General features: G+C 44.3%; 1 protein-coding gene across 1 annotated transcript in view; it reads right to left on the minus strand.

Annotated features, from left to right (window-relative positions):
• Positions 1–13,582, minus strand: part of TFCP2L1 (transcription factor CP2-like 1) — a 58,638-nt gene that overhangs the window by 24,793 nt on the left and 20,263 nt on the right. The window contains exons 3-6 of the mRNA XM_004674726.2: positions 4,153–4,229; positions 3,537–3,642; positions 2,855–2,961; positions 1,393–1,545 (exon numbers count right to left, since the gene is read on the minus strand). Coding sequence (XP_004674783.1) covers positions 1,393–1,545; positions 2,855–2,961; positions 3,537–3,642; positions 4,153–4,229 — 443 coding nt within the window. The remainder of the gene's footprint in view (positions 1–1,392; positions 1,546–2,854; positions 2,962–3,536; positions 3,643–4,152; positions 4,230–13,582) is intronic.

Below are 13,582 nucleotides of genomic sequence, written 5' to 3' on the forward strand. Positions count from 1 at the left end.
TGTCCAAGGAACACAGCGACCTCCATAGCTGCAAGGGTCAGAGCTCCTCCCTTGGAGCCTCCAGGGGTGCGGCCTGCAGACACATTCACTTCAGCCACCAAAACCCATGTCATACTTCTGACCTCCAGTAATGAGTGATAATACAAGTGTGAAGCTTCAAACTCCCAATTTGTTCCCACAGACAGGACGCAAACACACTGGAGAAGCATGGCTTCCTTTGGCGGTCATTCAAAGCATCAGCATCCTCAGACAGGGTTCTGCAGCCATCACTGCAGTGGTGGAGAGACAAGCCTGGGGGCTCATACGACCATGGCCCCTCCTCACCCAGGAGGATTCACGAACTGACCAGAGTTTCCCAATCCACAGTCCCGCAGGGGCCTCATGCCGTCACTGGCAGCCTGCTGTGTGGTTTCTGAATGCCCATGCCATCAACTTTTGCTCTGCTTCATCTACAGCAAGAGGCATGGGTGCCCCCTACATCACTGGCAAGTGTTTACCATAACCAGACTGTCTGGAAGGTCTGAGAGTGAGGGAAGTGGCAAAGCCCTGCCTTCAGGGGCTTCCCGTCTACTTGAGAACAGCACAGATAAGCCATTCAGAGCTGGGGTTTATAATCCAACCTGGGGGTGTTTATTTCTACCCCCATCTTGAGCCCAGGTGAGCAGCACAGAAAGACTCCTTTTAGAGCAGCTCACTCTTGGATCTCCAGCTCCAGCAGATGATCTTTTCAGTAGGCTTCAAGTTCACTCAAACATAAAAGAAGGAAAGGGTGAAGATGTACTGTAGATGTACAAAAGGTGGGCCAGGCACCCGATGGAGTCCCCCAAGATGATGGGCAGGTATCTGTGAGAGGATTGAGGCTGAGGTGCTGCTAGGTACAGCAGGTCACCCCCGAGACACACAGGTTCTGTTGCAAACCCCCTGCCTCCATCTTTAAGAAGCAATTAATCCATAAAGATGCACGGAAAACAGTGACAGATGACTTCAGAGGGTGAGGCAAGAAAGGAGAGGAGACGCATCCCAAAATATTTCTTTGGCCAACAGGAAGACACTGCAGAGCTAAAATGGCCTCAGGCCCTAAATAAAATAAGATCGAAGATCAGGAACCTACAGAGGGTCTCCAGGCAACCACAGAATCTATGTGCAGCTACAAGTGTGTAAGAAGAAAACAATTTTCTAAAAATGTGAGTCCAATCAATCTTAGCCCTGACATCTGTGACGAAGGAGCCGAGAAGGGGCCCCTCATCCCAGCCACGCAGCTCACTGCTCATCAGGAGTCCAGATGCAGGCCCTTCCTGGGCCTCTGAGCAAGTTGACGCTTGTATCACTGTCCAGTGCAAGTGAGCACAGGTGGGATCACCAGTACAGCTGGTGGGCGTGAGGCCCGCCTACCTTGAACACCTTAATCTGGCAGCTGGCGGAGTGCAAGTGTTCAGTGTATTCCCCGTTCTCGTTCTGCTTAAACGTATCGATCTGTACTCGGAAAGGCACTCCCTTCTCACCCCCATGCTTCCGAGGGGTGAATTCTGTGCTGATACAGTGCACCTGGAAAGGAAGAGAGGGGGCAGGTCACAAGAACCAGGTGAGGGTGGGCTCTGGATGACCCGGGGCACCTCTCCAAATGGAGATTTCCCACTTGCCTGGTTAGGCCTCAACTGCCTGCTCTCCAAGACACTGTCCACTTGTCAGGTCAGTGGCTACCCCGGCCCCTGATCACAAAGGCCGCATACTTCCCCACCTTTGACCCTTGACCTTTGAAGGCTCTGCCATGGGTCTGCTGACCTGAGCAGCCCCACCATTGTGCCTCACCCAGAGGTCTCTGCCTTGACAAGTCCTATTACAGACTGCAGAGAAAGGCCCAAGCTTAGACCCTGAGAACTGGTACCAAGGCCACCTGGACCAGGCATTTCTGCCAACTACCTACTATACAAAATATATCCAGCAGATATTTATTATTATACTGAAATAATGGATGTATTATTATTATAGTAATACAACAATACTGTACTACTTTTTCAGCTCAAGAATATGATGGGCCCTCCCTGGTGGTGCAACAGGTTAAAGCACAGCACCATGAAACAATCCGCAGCCACTGCAACACAAGTTTGATCCCCAGCCGGGGAAGTGACCCACATGGCACGGCAGACCTCTCCTGTCTCACCCACTGCTCCCCTCAGCAGTGTATTTCAGTCCATCTGCCTGTTCTGTTTCCCACTCTGTCTCTAGTGTATTCTCTCACCCCCCGCACCTCTAACCTGTACCCCAGTTCTATGTTGTAATTATAATAGGGGAAATCACTAACTTACTAAATGAGTACTATACACTGGACCCTGCAGTAATAGCTTTATGCTCATTATCTGACTTATATGAAAGGCATCAGGACACTAAAAGACTCAAAAATGGGACATATGTAAGTCAGTGAGCAGGGCTGAGCCCAGAAGCACAGTGCTCAGCCAGGCCCTTGAGAACCTAGGTCATCTGTCATGCTTGACGCAAGGCTGGGTCCACCCTAGGTGCTTGATAATTAAATAACTAGCTTAGTAATAGAAACTATGATGGAAAAATAATTTACTTCAAATGACTTTGCAAGGAAGCATTTCTTTTTAAGACACTAACATATTCATAAGCAGAACTGACCCATGACCCTAAAACATTCTAAGCACTTTGCCCACCATAATGACCCACTAGCTCTGGGATTGAGCAGCACATTTACTCCCTCCCCTCAGCCCCTTCCCCTGAAAACAGAAAATAGCAATCCCTCAGGGTTGGTCTTGAGACACAACAAGTGGACCTCTAAGTTGTAGCTCCTCCATGGAGGTCAACCTCCTCTCCACCCCCGCCCCAACCCACTTACCTGAATGAATGCAGAGGCTCTCTTTGAAGGGTCCCACAAAAATTCAACGGTGTTCAGTTGGGTTGGGCTGGCCCTGGGGTCCAAGATACCAACAGACAGTGGAATATCTGTATACACACATACACACAAAAGTGCAATTGTCAGCCACTCCCAGATATTTACGGAAGCACTCTCATTACAGGCCCAAATTCCTTAAGCACAATCTGAAATGCCAAAAGTCCTGAAACTTAGGTTTGCATAACTCAATTGGCAGAAAGCCCAACTTGAATTACCATGAAGCTATTTAGAGTCTTTATCCCATTTTGTGTGAACAGTCATTTTATTTTCCTGCAAAAATATTACTGCGCTTGATTGCCTTTTAGAGCTGTTACCCAGTCTATGGGTCAGTGCACCCAGTTGTCATTTTAAACTTCTTAATTCCAAATCCATTTGGTCCCAAGGGTTGTGGTTAAAGGAATATGGACCAGGACCTGGGCCCCCCAAATTCCTCTTCCATTGCCCATCTCAGTGAATTCCACGAAAGGACAGGATGGGTGGCATGTTCACATCGGCCAGCTCCCCTGGGGTTTTACACAAGGCAGGCATGCATGGAGATGCCCTGGACAGGCATGGGCCCAGGTGGCACCCAGAAGAACCCCAATGTGTCTAAAGTACACTGGGCCCCTTCTGGCCAGGGACTCACCAATGTCCAGGATCCGGTCCCCAGGCCGGCTCCATCGCCAGCCCTCCAGCTGCTGATGCTCAGTGTATTGCAGCCGACGGTCATGGAAAACCACGCGGATGATGCTCTGGGAAGGAGAGACCAGCGGGGAGAAAACTGAATGTAGGGGCTCAGGTGGCCCAAGAGGAGTCTGTCCTCCACTTCAGGGCAAGCCTCCCCACCCTCAAGGTCCCTTCTCCTATAGCTCTCCTTCCCAGTTCTAGGGTTCCAGGGGTTCCTCCCACCTTGGCACCCCACCAACGTAACAGCACAGAGTGACACCTGCCATTCTCTCCACCCATTTAAGTGGCTAACTCGCAGGTCCTTGTGTGCATGTAAACAAACTGAAGCTCAGCAAAGCTCAGTGAGTAGCAAAGCTAAGCCTAAGTCCACGTGCGTCCAATGCAGCGCCCATCCACCACTCTGGCTGTCAACACTGCAGCGTTGGCCCAGTCCCTTGGACGACAGGGATGCAGCTTTTCCTCTGAAGCGTTCCTGAACCAGCCAGCTTTTATTGACCACTGACAGCAAGGCCAGGCTCAGACCCTAACCATCTAACCAGCACCCCCAGGCTAGGAATGCAATCCCTCAGCCTTACCTTGACATATTTTGTGTTTAGATCTTGAAAGTCTCCCAACTTGCGATTCTCCAGCAGTCGGATTTCATAAGACTGACCTGGAGAGGAGTTAAGAGTGCATTGTCCATTTATGGGTATTTTCAAATTTGGGGCCCAACTAGAGATGTCCCATCATCCTCTGAGCCTACCCCGCCCTAAGGAAGAAAGCAGACAGCCCATGGCCAGCTCAGATTGCTCTCTGTCTTGAAACCCCAGTAGTCCATTTGGCCTTCTTGGGCTAGGCACCCCAGGGAACACAACACATGACATCTCAAGAGATAGCGCCTCTGTGACTTTCAAGGAAATAGAATTTAATGAAGCATAGATAGCATTAAATTTATGGAAAATTATTTCATATTTCTTAATAAAAAAATACCCTTAATTCACTTAAGTGGAAAACACATCTATTTAAGCCAACATTACAGTAAATAACTGCCTATACCCTTCCTGAGAATAGGTCTAAAGGAACAAATGCAAGCCTGTTAAACATTGTCTCTAATTGCAGAATGAAAAGCATTTTCCCAAGTTAAAAGAATTTCATGTATTTGAAGGGGGTGTGGGGATTCTATTTGGTGACATGTAACCAGTACAAACAGGTTAAAGACTATAAATGGAAAGAGAGAGAAAATCCATCCCTAATAACAACAATAAAAAAAAAACTGTAAAGTATCTATAAATAACCTGAGGAAAGTGTACACATTTTACTGGGACATAAAATACAGCATTTTCCTAGAGGGGGAAACCATATATCAAATCAAATCAAACCACAAATCAAATCTAGTTAATTTTTTCCAAATTAAGTAAGTTTAACACAATTTTGAAACACCACAGCACATATCACAACTCAATTTAGGACATTTCACAAATAAGATGGAATAAATTGCTTCATGATGGGTGCTGGTAAGTCTGATTAGTTGTTTAGAAAAATTTTAGTAATAGATGCATGAAAGCTATAAAACTACTAGAGAGGGCTGCCTAGTCCCTACCCCCCAGGGACAGCATCTGGGGTAACTGCACATTATCAAAGGCAGGAGATGGCAAGTACAGTGAGCGAACCCCACCCCATCCTCGAGATTCCTGGACTCTGCAGGGTCTCTCTGCATTGTTCATGTGCAAGCATCACCACACATAGACATGAGTTATTTGTTACTAAAATACAGGCCCTCACACCTCACAGCATAGACCAAACAAATTACTACTGGATTTCAATCAACTTCCTGCAGTTTTATTTTAACATGAATGATTACTTGGGAGACACTACATAGGGAATTTCTTTTGTGCTGTTTTTTATAATTAAATTTATTTTCTTACACTGTTGTTCACGTTGGGCAGTTTTGGACCCCTACCGTATGCTTCAGACCAATGGTCAACTTGCAAGTTTTATCTTTTCTTACTTCTTTGTTTGGTTTCTCTATATTCCACCTATAAGTGAGACTATCTGATATTTTTCTTTTTCCTTCTGACTAATTTCACTTAATATAATTCAGTTCCAGTTTCATCCACGTTGCCACAACTGGCACGTGTATCTTTTTTATAGCTGAGTAGTATTCCATTGTGTGTATCTACCACATCTCGACCCATTTATCTGTTTTGGGGGCATTTGGGTTATATCCTTGCCTTGGCTATTGTAAGTAGTGCTGCAATAAACACAGGGGTGCAGGTATCATCCTTCAAATAAATGTTTTTGTGTCTTTTAGGTAGATTCCTAGGAATGGAGTTGTTGGATCATATGGTAGATCCATTTTTAGTGTTTTAAGGAAACTCCTCACAGCTTAGGGAAAGATTTTCTCAATCCAAAATCCATAAAGGAAAAGGGAAATCTAACTATATTAAACACACACACACACACACACACACACACACACACTTTAAATGCAAACAATAAACTAAGGACAGCACAAAGTCAGTGGCTAGTAGTCTATGTGACCAAAAAAGCCATGCTAAAAAAGATACTAAACCCTAAACCCCCCTCTACAGAAAATTGTATCCTCCCAAAGATATATCCATACCCTAATCTCCAGAACCTTATATTTGGAAAAAGTCCACATAGGCAATGATGTCAAAGACTTATGAAATAAAAAAATCATCCTGGATTATTCAAACTCCTCCTGAGTTTACATTAATAAAAGACTGATAAGGGGTCCTCTCTGGTGGCACAATGGGTTAAAGTGCAGCACTATGAAGCTATCTGAAGCCACTGCAGCATGAGTTCGATCCCTGGCCAAGGAGCTGACCCACATGGCATAGCAGACCTCTCCTCTCTCACCTGCTGCTCCCCTCAGCAATGTATTTCAGTAAATCTACCTATTCTGCTCCATAATCCATCTCTGGTGAATCCTCTTACCACTGCACTTCTAGCCTATACCCCAGTTCTTTTAAGCATAAATAAATCTTTTTTAAAAAATAAAACAGAGAAGGCAGAGAAGGGGCAGCAGTGGGAACTGGGGAGCAAAGCTGAAAAGGATGCCCACATAGTGCACAAAATGCCTGGAGCCACCAAAGTCTGGAATAGACTAAGAAGACCCAAAGGGAGTGTGGCCTTGGAGGATTTCCAATTTCTAGCTTCCAGAACTGCTAGAGAATAAACTTGTATTGTCTTAAGTTAACATGTTTGCAATCATTTGTTAAAACAGTAGGAAACTAATACACTGATCTCCTAGTGAATAATAGAATGGGTAAAGAATACAAAATTATTCACTCCAAATACTTGCTGGGCAACAATTATGTGCCAGAGGACACAAAACCCAGGGACACAGAGATGGCAGAATGTACACCACATCATGTCTCACAGCATCCAGTACCTCAAGTCCTGCTAGATCTTCAATACCGGCCCTGCCGGTGAACTTCTAGCTGTTTATTTTACAGGACCAGCGAACACTGCATGAAGCCCAATGTTGCTCACAACAATGCACTGGGCACCTTTCCAGTGGGAAGCAAAAGTATGGAGTCCAAGCTCTTGTCCTGCCCACTTGCCAGTTCAGAAGACACAACTCATGGAAGGGTCTTCCAGACCTAACAGACACATCTAACGTACTCGACAAAGGTCAGATTTTTAACATACATTTCCAGACGTGTGAGCCAACACTCCCTTGACAGCAACATAAAATGGAGCCTCACACACCCTAACTGGTTTTTCTGCTTTCCCTGAGGAAGAATGTAGCTGTTTCCAGTATGAGACCCAGAACCAAGTGGTCATTACTATGGATTTATGGGCATCTCAGGACCCAGTTAACACTGACCCCAGGTTGTGCAGGCAAACTCAGCTCCCTCCTAAGCCTTCCTCAGCATCAACATGTGGGGGGCCAGACTAACCTCCCCAAATGCATAGCACCATCCAGAAGACCATCATTCACGGTCACACATTAGCTGATAGTGAAGTCAGGAGACCTGGGCTGAGGTGGGTGACATGGGCATTTTCTGCTTGGCTAGCATCATTTGTGACCCTGCTGGGAGCCATGGGTGGGCTCTGGGGAGGCTCAGCTTGCATCTGTTTTGCTCACTGTTGTACTGCTTAACACTCAGCAGGCATTATTCAGCAAACACTTAACTCTGATCTCATTTTCTTTGCAGCACTATAGGGGACTGCAAAAGTAAGGCCTATACAGGTATGGCAGTCTTCTGGATTACAGCAAACAGCACAGGAAAAACACAAATAGAAGGCAGAATTTGAAAAATCCCTCTAAAAGAGCATATAGATCCAAAAGCAGGCAATATTCCTTCAGAGTGGGGAGGGGACGTGGAGTGAGAACAGGCTTGAACAATGAGGTAACATTCAAGATGGGAATTGAAGGATAGGCTGGACACCCATCATTGTGAAGAAGATAGAATAAGGCATCCCAAGCAAAAGCACAGCAAAGTGAGGGCAGTGTCTCTAGGGAACAATCACAATCAGCTGCAGTCCACTGGGCACTCACCCAATGGCAAGACTGCCTCAGCTTCCACACACCTGAACCTCAGAACAAAGACAACAGGGGCAGTTTAGGAAGTAGGAAACACAGGCTCAGAGAGGTTACCTGATGTGGCAAGCTTACACAGTAAATGGCACCGTCAAGAGCAGATTCTAAATTTCCAGAACCTTCCACATTCTTTGCCATATCCTATTTGGCATATGTTGTTGGCTGGGCTGAGGTATTCTCAGCTTCTTCTGGTCAGCATAGTACTATCGGATACAACTTTGCCCACTGATTATTTGCTCACAGCATCTTATGGCATGTAAAGTACTCCCACAATCCTCAAATCAAGATAAGATTTTTTTTTCTCATTCCTTCTCCCCTATAGGACTGGCAATAAAAGATAACTCTTAGGAAAGTAACTCAACTTATTGAGTGACCCTCGATAAAGCATATGGACACCAGTTCCTTAGAAATAATTCTTAGCAATGATCCAGGAGGAAAAACAAAGGGCTGCAAAATATGATAGGAAAGAGTGTCTTAATTTTACACTTGTGAAATGTAGAAAAAGAAAAACAATGTTGGCCTTAGAATCAAGCAGAATAGAGTAATAAATAACTATCATTCAGTTGTCATCCCGTTATGAGGAAGGACACATAAGGACATCCCTTATGTGTATGATGTCAACTATATCTCTCAATAACCCTATCAGGAAAATCCATCATTGTCCCCATTTTATCGATGAGGTGATTAAGATTCAGAGAGATTATGTATCAAATCCAGGTCTGCTGGGCTCCAAAGATTGATCACTTAGCCAAACCACTCCATACAATGCATACTGCTTCCAAGTTCCTCTGGTTCTAATATTCAAGTAACCCATCAATTACATTTCTCCTGAATTCCATGACATTTTATTTCATGATACTCTTCTACAAACCTAAACCAACCCTTCCCTCCCTTTAAGACCAAATAATCTTTATGACCCATGACCTCAGTTCTCAGAATCAAGATGGATGGACCTTAGAATTTGGTGGACATGGAACCACTCTGTGGGGAACAGTCTGATATTTGTTTCCTTATGCTAAAGTTGAACCTGAAACATATATTCCTATCCCACTTACACAGCTCTGAACACATTAAAAATACAATGACTAAATCCATGACATTTTTGTCATGGGGACAAACAGACCTACAGAAAAGATGAGCCCAGATTTAGACTTTTAGAGACTTAGAAATTTGGCTATGAAGCTATCCACAGCCACTGCAGCACAAGTTCAATTCCTGGCCAGGGAGGTGACCCACATGGCGTGGCAGACCTCTCCTGACCCACCGCTGCTCCTCTTAGCATTGTATTGCACTGTTCTGCTCCCACTCTCTCTCTGGTGAATCTGCATACCATCCCTGCACCTCTGGCTTGTACCCCAGTTCTGTATGCATAAATAAAGAAATCTTTAAAAAAAAAACTAATAAAAGATGCTTCTGGAAATGCCAGGAATGCTTTTAGCAATTATTATATCCCTACAACTAGAGAGTGACTTGGCAAACTAAGGCTTATGGTCACCCTTATGGAAACAGAAAATGGCCCACAAATACATGACAAGATGTTCACTCCTAACGAAGCAGGGTAATGCTAATAGTAAAATGATGTCCCTAAGACAGGCAAAAATTAGTTTGGCAATGTGAAGTATTGGTGCGAGTGTGGATAATGGACATTCTCAGTTTTGCCAACACAAGTATCATGGTGATATATAACCATGCTGGAGAAGAATCTGGCAAAAAAAAAAAAAAAAAAAAGCTAAGATAAGGATGCACAAGCCTTCAGTCAAGCAGATCCAATTCCAGAGGTCCAGCCAGAAGAAGCACTTGAGGTATACTGGAGACTCAGACCACAATTGTTCCCCCTGGCATTATTCATTCCAGGCTTAATGATCAACACACCTACAGATCCAGCAGCAGGAAAAAAAGATACATTAAATTATGTTATTTGATTTACAATGATGAAGTATACTGCACTTAAAATGGGCATGCTAGAGAAAAATACCAACACAGAGAAATCTCAGGAACCAATATAAACAAAAATAGGCACGTGGTGATGAATTTAAGAATAACATACATGAGGATTACCAACACTAACCTCACAACTGTGGTTTTCTTCTGGGGAGGGAGGAGAAAGCTTTGAGTTTAAATAGAGGTAAAATCAGAAGCAGAGTTGGCAATGCTGAGAAAGGTAGTATTTAATCTACCTGAAATTAAAATAGTGCTCTCACACAGCACTATGGAGATGGCACATGGGTGAATTGGTGGTGGGAAGTCCACAAGGATTACAACCGAGATGAAAAAATGCACAAAATGAAGAATGATAAATATATATATATATATTAAAAGAAAAAAATAAAATAGTTCTCTCTCTCTCTCACACACACACACACACACAATATTTGAGTGGGGGGAGAAGACTGGCAGCCACTGCCATTCTGCATTGCATTATGGTGTTTTTCTGACTTCCATGCTCCACCTCAGAGGGAGGATGGTCCCTTGGGCTGCCCTGTTCAGCAGTTAGTGGGTCCCCCACCCCAGTCCCCACTATTGCCCCATTTGTGACCCACACTAAGTTGGACACCACAGAAGCTAGCCGGGGTAGGACAGCATTCACCATGCTCCTTCCTAGTCCGCCACCAATTTTGCCACTGAAATTAAAAACCACCTGCAATGCGATGAGCCTATTTTACTTACTAACTCACTTTTTAAACTAACTCACATTTTAAATGATTTATCATGCCTGCATACAGAAAGCCATAGTCACATGCCATTCATAAATGAATTATTCACTGAAAAATTATGTAGATATGCAACTACCGATGTTCTTCTACATGCCCCTAAAACTACCTTGGGAACCTGATTAGCATCCACCTTTGAAATCTGGGGTTATACCTGGGCTCATCACTTAGCAATGGGTAAATGGCTCGTATTATTTGAGCTTCAATTTCTGCATCTGCAAACTGTGGATAACATTGGTACTTAGAGAGTTGCTGAAGGCCTGAAGGCACACCCAGCAGAGAGACGCCAAAAGACAGAACTTCAAAGCACCCCCTATGTGTGAGCACGCACAGTAGATAATGCAATATCCAGGTCCCTAGAGTGGTAGGAAAAAGCAATCTTTCCTGCAGCCCTGACAGCCTCCAAGACATGTCCTTCCAATGTCCTGGCCCCACCCTCTCTCTATTTTGGAGATGTTAAAGGCCTTTGAAAGGTGAGCAGGAGCTGGAGGGTCAGCATGTGGTACTGTAAACAAAAAACAAAACAACAACAATAAAAAAAATCCCCAGCAGGAGGCTGCCAGCCCAGTCCAGAGGAGCACAGGGGTCCAGACAGGTGAGAGCTGGAGGAACAGCCAGGTTCACCACTGAGCCAGTAGTCAGCTGAGTCCTCGAGACCCCCTCCCACTTTGAGGGCCTGTAGTAATCAGTAGAAAAAAAGTGGATGAGAGGAGTTCTCAGCTAGTCTGAAGTTTGCACACCACCCAGAAGAAGGGTTTCGACCTTGCCCAAAGAGATCAGACGTCACCTAAAAGGGTGTGGAAGCTCTTCCATCAATCCCAGCCTTACAACTCCATCTCATTGCCCTTCCCCAACTCCACCTCACACAGGGAAGGGCAGAAATGGGGAAAGAAGAGCAACAAAGAGAAGTCTTTTCCAAAGACGATGAAATAAACTACATATCCTGGCATTTGGCACTGTTCCAAACGTGTGAGTCCTCTCTCCACCCTCTGCAACCCACAAGTCACAGTATCCACATCTTTTAGCACAAGTATCGGCAGATTTTTTTTTTTCCATAAAAGGCCAAATAGCAACAAAGCTTGATCCTGTGGGCCATAAGATATGTCACAACTACTAAAGACTCTACCATTGTAATAAGGAAGCAGTCACAATGTCTATGTGGATGAAATGGACATGACTATGTTCCAATAAAACCTTAATTACAGAAACTGAGATATGAATTTTCCTGTAATTTTCTCCCTTACTCCTAACTTCTTCCTTCCTCCCAACTTGTCAGTATTTCACCTTGCACCTCAGTTTTTGTACATGGGGATTTTATTTGAGTTCCCGGCTAGCTCTGAGAAGAACAATGAACAGTTTATCTGAACCACATTTCTGTATACCCCAGGTCCTTGTATAGAACTGGCATGTGGTAGGTTTTTTGTTTTTTGGGTTGTTTTTTTTTTTTTGGTAGGCTTTAATTAATGGTAGCAAAATTTGATGAGAGTTTTCCCAAAGCAAACAAGCAGAGCTAAAACTAGTCAGGCAAACCAAGAGTACGAAAAACAGCTTAGCCTCACTAGTCAGCAAAGAAATGTCCAATGAAAATAATACAAAGACAGTTTCATCCAGCAGATTGGGGGAAAATTAACAGACTGTTAATATCCTACAAAGACAACATGGGGAGAAACTGGCCCTCACATATGCTGGAGGTGGGTTGTATTGTATTTACAGACGAGGGCATTTTGAAAATACCCATCAGTACTGAATATGTTCAGTCTGTGATCCCAAATATCCCATTCCCAGGGTCTAGTTGATAGACTTGCCAACAAACATGATTTAAATCACCTGTAAGAGGCAATACAGGAGTAGTGTTACAAGTACAACTGCAAATGAACAAAATGGCCAAGGGTTGCATTCCAACCAACTGTAGACAACTACACAGCCATTACAGAGAATGAGACATATTTTAAACCAAGTGGTTGAAATCAGCATCACAAGCCTCCTGCTGTAGGGCGCAGAGGACACAACATCACCTACCTGGTATTCCTGCCCACAGAGCACAACCTGAATATAATCATAAGGACACACCAGGCAAATCCAAGTTGAGAAACAGTCTACAATCACCAAGTCAAAGGTATGCTTCAAAAATAACAACTTTGTGAAAAATAAGAGAAAACTGGGGCTCTGCTCATAAAAGCAGAGACAGCCGGCCCTCCCTGGTGGCGCAGCGGGTTAAAGCACAGCACTAAGAAGTTTAAGCCACTTCTGCATGAGTTCGATTCCCGCCTGCCCCAGAGGTGACCACATGGAGCGGCAGACATCTCCTGACCAGCCCACTGCTCCCCTCGACAGTGTACTTCATCGATCTGCCTATTCTACTCCCCCCTCTGTCCCTGGTGAATCCTCTCACCCTCCGCATCTCTGGCCAGTACCCCAGTTCTGTATGATAAATCTTTCAAAAAAAAAAAAAGAAGCAGAGACAGCCAAATGCAATGCAGCTTTCTGGCCTGGATCATGAGTCAAGGCAAAAAGTGCTGAAGAGGACAATATTGCAACAACTAGCTGTATTTTAATTGGGGTGTATAGTAGGTAACAGCACTGCATTGCTATTAAATATACCGAATTGATCATGGGTGTGTGATTATGTAAAAAAGTCCTTCTTAGGAAGTACATACTAAATCACTTAGGAATAAAGGAACAGGAAGTCTACAACTAATAAATGACTCATGGAGGAATATACATGGAATATATAGCAATAAAACA

This window comes from Condylura cristata, unplaced genomic scaffold (assembly GCF_000260355.1).
Source record: "Condylura cristata isolate star-nosed mole 26May11 unplaced genomic scaffold, ConCri1.0 scaffold00002, whole genome shotgun sequence".
In the NCBI taxonomy this organism is placed as follows: Eukaryota; Metazoa; Chordata; class Mammalia; order Eulipotyphla; family Talpidae; genus Condylura; species Condylura cristata.